Genomic DNA, 7,267 nt, shown 5'->3' on the forward strand with positions numbered 1-7,267 from the left:
GGTAACATGTAGGCCAAATTCATAACAATGGCTAAGACCAAGGAATATAGCTGTGATGTGCGGCAAAAGGTTGTCGAGCTTCACAAAATGGGAACTGGCTGTAAGTAATAAACTTAATAATAAATTAGTTTGTACATTTAGTTCACTCGTTAAGATTTATAAAGTAGTTAGCGTAAATAGGGAAATAGTTAAGTTTTATAAATTGCCTTGTAAAATTAGCTAGCTAGTTACGTTTTGTAAATTATCTGGTAAGGTTAGCTAGCTAGTTAGGTTTTTATAATTTGGTTTAAAAAACTACACAGGGGCAGTGGTGGCTTGGCGGTTAAAGCACTGGGTTACTGATCGTAAGTTGGGGGTTCAAGCCCCAGCACTGTCCAAGCTACCACTGTTGGGCCCTCGAGCAAGGCCCTTGACCCTCTCTGCTCCAGGGGCCGCTGTATCATGGCTGACCCTGCACTCTGATCCCAACTTCCTAACATGCTGGGGTATGCGAAGAAAAGAATTTCACTGTCCTCTAATGTATATGTGACCAATAAAGACTCATCATCATTATAAACTAAAAAAGTCAGATGTTTCACAGATGTGTTATATATTGTTTCTATAGCAACAGCTTATATGAGCTTTTGTAAGTTTTGTAAATTAGCTTGTAAATTCACCTAGCTAGTTAAGATTTATAAATTGTTTAATGTAATTAGGCGACTAGTTCAGATTTATAAATTGCCTTATTAAATTAGCTAGCTAGTTACGTTTTGTACATTGTCTGGTAAGGTTAGCTAGCTAGTTAGGTTTTTATCGTTTGGTTTATAAAACTATAAACTAAAAAATGTTTCACAGATGTGTTCTATATTGTTTCTATAGCAACAACTCATTCACTGGGACTTGCACGGTAGACGCTCAACATTATCTGAGACTGATAATAAACAGATTTTTAAGAATAAAAATATTCAACAAAGAAAAATCATTGATTTGGTGGAGTTTGGTTTGTTGCTTTTTTTTTGGTTAGGAGATGTTTATGTAACATTTTTGGAAGGAGTCTCCAGTGTCGGCACTTTGTAACAGTCACGGTGCTTCGGTAGTTTTCAGGACTTTGCGCTTTCTATTTTCTTGGCTCTATACCATGTAATATAAACATCATCAGGTAAAAATGAATGAAAACGTGGAATTGTTGTCCAAATCACTGCGGTGTGAACGGAATAGGAATTTCGCTTTACCGCCATTAAAAAAGTGTAATAAAGCAGAGTTCCAGTTTCTATAACAGCATGTCCTGAATTTAATTTATTACAGTACGACACATCGTGTTTATCTAGTTACAGTTACGTTTAACAGCTATGAAAAGAGACGTGAGAGAACACTTGCGTTATAACAGCGACTATGACATTTCCCCGTCGTGTTCTGAGAAAATCGTAACGTGTAAACTCACTCACACTGACACTGGAGACTCCCTCCGTTAACGTTATGCTGCGCAGAATCTCACCGTATCGACCGTCACACGCGCTCTTTAACCTGTTCATTTATGCGAATAGCAACAATAACGTTCACACCGAAACGATTAAAACGCTGCGGTTGTAACGAAACGCCTTCAACTCTGAATTTATAATCGTTTAGATTTGAAATACTGGTTTTCGGATCGTGAGGAGTCGACTTCATTTGTTTCCCCGTAACCTTTAGATAATCGCTCTTCACTGAGAACTCCGGTGTCTGGGGGGCTTTAAATCACAACGACACATTTTAATAAGTGCGCATTTATAATAAGAGCATTTCGTACGCTTTATAAATCGTTTCTGTTTAGGAGGAGGAATCGATGAGATGGAGCACTCTGGTGTGCGTGTGTGTGTGTGTGAGAGAGAGAGTGTTGGCTGCTGCTGATGCTCCAGCGTCGATGAATGAACTCTATACAGCTGTTGAGTTATGGCTGCTGCTGTTGCAGAGTGTTCGACCTTTCACACACACTCAGAGCTCGCATTACTTTGCACCGTCTGCCGGAAGAAAAAAGCGTGCTGAAAAGTATCATTTAGTTTTTTCCTACCATTTTCTCTCGCACTCTCCACACACACACACACACACACGCGGAGGAACAAAGCTTCGCGATAAGACAGAATCCATTTCAGCGCTTCATTGATTTAAATATCAATGTGCTCTGATTGTAAATGGTAAAAGCGAGAATTTGCATTCGCAGCTCAGGGAGGATTAATGGCCCACGACGCCGCTTTTGTTCGGAAATGTCAGCGCAGTCGCAAAGTTTGCTGATGTTTCCCCGAGTTATGATTGTATATTCACCCGGCCGTGCTCTCTCTTTATCCTTTCAGAATGTCGGCGATAACGGCTTATTTCTGTCTGATGAACACATTAATCATCCATGCTGTCAGTCACGACTGAGGAAAACCGTCACGGCCTTGAAGTATCCGATCCTACATCCTTAATCCCGTGACCCGGAAACTGACCGACGTCCGCCATCTTTTAGGACGCTCTTTTGCTTTAGATTCCTGTTCTTGTTATTTCTTCTCCTCGCCTTATTCTTAAAGAAGAATCCAGGTGGTGTGATTTGAAGAAGTAAGAAGCATGCATGTTTTCTTTAAGCAGGACATGTTCCCGGTCATGTTGTTCCGGAAACATTATTTTTTATCCGATAACCAATGCCATCTGCAGAGGCAGAGCGACAGGATAGGAGAGACAGGCAATCACTGGGGGGCTCGGAAGCTTTCAGGTGACCCCCTGAAGGCGCACACATATGCTGCGTTCACAGTGTCTTGGAAGTGTTAGCTTGCAACTTGTAATGATGTCGTTTCCCACCTCAGGGTAGAAAAAAAAATAATAAAAAAAACATGGACGCCTCTGCGAAAGCTGTTGGCTATTTGTTCTGTTCTACTGTAGTGAACTTCAAATGGGCTGAAATGACAGCACAGCAATAACACACTCCCCCAAAAAAGGGAAAATATCTTGAATATAATCAAACGTGTCTAGTGTTTCTTATTATAAGATTACAATAAACCAAGTATAAGATCTCTAAAGCTAAATCGATTCTTAAAGCAAAGTGATCCGCCATGAGAGCAAGACTGTTTCAATTTTGAAAGGAGTACGAATGGTTCGAAACAGGTTTAATAATCTTCTATTTGGTTTATTGTGATCTTATACTAGGAAATATTGGATTCATTTGATTATATTCAAGGTCTTTCCATCCGCTAAAGAGGTCATTTTTTCGGCAGTGTAGACAAAGAGTAGCTTAGCAACAAGCTAGCCGGCTAACGTCAGTGCTAATGCTAATGCAGACGATTACGTTCTCAAAACGGTGATTAGGAGTACGGTCAGTGTTCTAGATTTAACCGAGTACTGTGTCTGTACATGAACTGATCTAAAGCCAGTACTGCTGTGAAGTGATTTAAAAAGGTAGAGAAGCAGAACTGGGCGGCCATGTTGATTTGACGTCACTCTGTAAAGCGGGAGAAGACTACCCTGAGTTGAGGGGTGTTTTGGGTGGGTTTTATCGGTTGTAGGCGGGGAACGGCAAGTTCCGATTTCACCTCGAATGCAACATAAGTCCATGAAAGTGTCAAATATCAAAAGTGCAGAAGTCAAACCCAATACCTCCGATGAGTGATTTACAATATTATACCTGAAGCCATCTGAAGGGGGCGCCATCTCACGTGTGCAAGTTTATTTTGAATTGTCGCACTTTTCAAAATGAAGAGAGAACTTTTTTAAATCTGGAAGCCAGAAAGGAAAGAGTAAACAAGAAGAAGTGGGGGAGATAACCTAATAACGAAATAATTACGAATGACACACGTAGGCTAAGCTATAACGCAATGTAATAGCTTAGCCTACGTTCAACATCATTCAGCTCGGTTTGGAGCATTCGTTTTCTTGTTAATATTTGCCATTGTGCTCAAATTGTCTTGATGGCTTGATCTTTTGTCCATCCACCCAACCCATCCATCCATCCAACCCATCCACCCACTCACCCATCCACCCATCCATCCACCCAACCCAAAACCCATCCACCCAACCCAAAACCCATACACCCAACCCATCCATCCATACACCCAACCCATCCATCCATACACCCACCCACCCACCCATCCATCCAATACACCCACCCACCTCATCCATCCATCCATCCATCCATACACCCACCCACCCAACCCATCCACCCAACCCATCCATCCATCCAACCCATCCACCCACTCACCCATCCACCCAATCCATCCATCCACCCAACCCAAAACCCATCCACCCAACCCATAACCCATCCACCCAACCCAAAACCCATCCACCCAACCCAAAACCCATACACCAACCCATAACCCATACACCCAACCCATCCATCCAATCCACCCACCCACCCAATCCATCCATCCATCCATCCACCCACCCAACCCATCCACCCAACCCATCCATCCATCCAACCGATCCACCCATTCACCCATCCACCCAACCCGAAACCCATCCACCCAACCCAAAACCCATCCACCCAACCCATAACCCATACAACCAACCCATCCATCCATACACCCACCCACCCACTCACCCATCCATCCAATCCACCCACCCACCCAATCCATCCATCCATCCACCCATCCATCCATACACCCACCCACCCAATCCATCCACCCACCCCATCCACCCACCCATCCATCCATCTGCTTTTCCTACACAGGGTCGCAGGGAGCCTGGAGCCTATCCCAGGGAACTCGATGCACCCTGGGAACTCAAGGGACACCTTGGACGGGGTGCCAACCCATCGCAGTGCACAATCACACACACATTCACACACTACGGGCAATTTGGAAATGCCAATCAGCATACAATGCATGTCTTTGGACTGGGGAAGGAAACCGGAGAACCCAGAGGAAATCCCTGAACCACATGTAAAGGTCTCTATAGTCCCTAGTATCGCCCCTGGATGTCTGATGTCATCAGTGTGCACCTGGTTAATTAGCTTAACCTCAGACTGGGAATCTAAGAACGTGGGAAAATTGTACCATTAACTGAATTAATAGTAAATATAAACATTTTTGTAAACCATTTGTTCCGGATAATAATGTTACAGCTTGAGAAGATCCACAGGAAGCAGCGGTGTTACGACAGAAAGGAGTTTATTTCCTCAAGATCACAGAAGCTATTTTGTCTCATTTTGTCAACACGGTACAAATTAAAGGCGGATCTCGGACCCAGTCATAACAGCGCTCGAGTCATGTGACCGGTTCAAGCTGTCTCGTTACTTCCTATCTTGCCACACAAAACATTTTTTTTTTTTAAATGAAGAATTATTTTTGTATAAGTGAACAGCTTGAACGGCCTCACGGGAACCACCGATCAGCACCGAGCCAAAAGAATTAGCACTCCACGGCTGCATTCTGGATTCTGATTGGTCAGAAGGCGTTTTTTTTTTTTGCAGTTTTCTACAACAGCAGCTCTGACAGTTTACATTAAAGCGCTCGTTATATTAATGCGTCATGGTTTCTATAGCAACAGCGTTGATACGGTGCCGTTTTCTGTCAAATATTTACCGTATACGGAAGGAGTCTCCAGTTTCAGCGCTTTGAAGGTAACGCTGCAACTTGAAGTTCACGCTTCTGCTCCTCTGTGTGTACTTAGAGGAAGAGGAAAAAAAAAAAAACGACAGAACGGATGTTTATAACGTAAAAGATCGGACTATACTTGTATGAATGGATAAAAAGGTACGACGTGTTGAACTTTAATAAACAAACGAGGAATAACACACTCGGGCACGTGCGGCTGTAGGAAAACGATCAACTTCCGGGCGTTGAGGAGAGTTTTATCTGCGTGATGTTTACATTTTCAGTCAGGAATTTCTGTACACATCCTTCATCCTCTGACAAATATCTGGAGCTTGTTCTGATCCGTCTCCGTGACAACCAGCCCTGGTATAGCAGCGTTCACGAAACACATTTTCTTCTCGACATACAGTAAATCCCGTGTCACTGAGAGACAGAACCGACGACACATTCTGTTACAAAACACAACCGCTTTATACACCGACGGCCACACGGCCACGCCCTGCTCTCCTCCGGCTGCTTTCTGCGCGGCGAAGAAACCCATTCACTCGTGTCCTTCATGCATTTAAACAACCCCCCCCCCCTCCCCCCCCCAGAAAACAGTTGAAGGAGAGTAGAGATAATAAGCATCATGCAAGTCCCATCCACTTCCTCCTCCTCCTTCTAGGAAGGAAACAGAAGGCACCGTGTTTCCAGATGTTCGGGGTGTAAGATGGCGTCTGCTCTCGTTGCTCTTCTCCGCTCTCCTGGTTAATGGGTGAAGGATAAACGTGTGACGGAGGCTCCACGCCGAGACGTCGGCGGCAGCTGGATCTTTATCCGTCGCTGGATTTCCTCAGCCACTGGAAGAAGCGCTCTCTGTAAAGCTGGTGCCATTTCACGTTGGCCCGGACGACCTCCAGCGCTCGGGAGAACGCAGACGCGGAAGCTCCGGCGGCGCTCGTCTGGAGGAAGTCCTTCAGCTGAGGACAGAAAAAAAGGAGGAAAGGAAGAGTCTCGGCTCATTTCCACAACATCCCGAGAAACACCTCACGCCCTTCGGCTTCATTTCCCCTGAGGATCAGTGACTCGCCCGTTCAGACGTGCAGAGAGAAGAGCGAGACGTGAACGGAAACGTGGCCTCGGCCTCCACGCCGTATCAAGTGTGTGTGTGTGTATGTGTGTGTGTGTGTGTGTGTGATTGTTTTAGCGTTAGCGCTTTAACCCCAAAGCCATTTCCTGTCTTCCGTTAGCGCTGAATAGAAAACGTGTGAAAGGTGACGTGAGATCGTACCCCTGAGGAAACGTGAAACAGATTTAAAGCTCGGAGAGGTAACTGTTAGCTGCTAGCTGTGATACAAGTGTGTGTGTGTGTGTGTGTGTGTGTGTGTGTGTGTGTGCGTGTGTGTTTTAGCTTCATCCTCACCTCATCGAGTTCTCTCTGCGTGTTGAGGAACTCCGTCACTCCGCTGATTAATTTGGAGTTTAGAAATAAAGCCTCGCCGAACCTGTACAGGAGGAGAGTCAGTCACAATATCGCTCTCTCTCTCACACACACACACACACACACACACACACACACACACACACACACACACACACACACACACACACACACACACACACCTGGAGTTCAGCTCGTCCCACTTCTCCCTGAAATATCTCCAGGCTAAATGGCGTGCGTGTGGGTTGCGGCCGACGTGGACGATGACGTCGATCACGTCTTGATCCGGCACCAGGTCCGAGTTTAGAGACGCGTTCAGCAGTCTGGAAAA

The 7,267-nt window shown here is 44.9% G+C and overlaps 1 protein-coding gene across 1 annotated transcript in view; it reads right to left on the reverse strand.

The window, feature by feature from the left end:
• Positions 1–4,638: 4,638 nt before the first annotated feature.
• The window catches only part of LOC108279600 (thyrotropin-releasing hormone-degrading ectoenzyme), a 63,596-nt gene continuing 60,967 nt past the window's right edge, over positions 4,639–7,267 (reverse strand). Inside the window, exons 18-20 of the mRNA XM_053688417.1 lie at positions 7,119–7,259; positions 6,919–7,000; positions 4,639–6,475 (exon numbers count right to left, since the gene is read on the reverse strand). Of these exons, the coding sequence (XP_053544392.1) occupies positions 6,329–6,475; positions 6,919–7,000; positions 7,119–7,259 (370 nt within the window). The 3' untranslated portion in view covers positions 4,639–6,328. The remainder of the gene's footprint in view (positions 6,476–6,918; positions 7,001–7,118; positions 7,260–7,267) is intronic.

The sequence above is a fragment of the Ictalurus punctatus genome, chromosome 19 (assembly GCF_001660625.3).
Source record: "Ictalurus punctatus breed USDA103 chromosome 19, Coco_2.0, whole genome shotgun sequence".
In the NCBI taxonomy this organism is placed as follows: domain Eukaryota; kingdom Metazoa; phylum Chordata; class Actinopteri; order Siluriformes; family Ictaluridae; genus Ictalurus; species Ictalurus punctatus.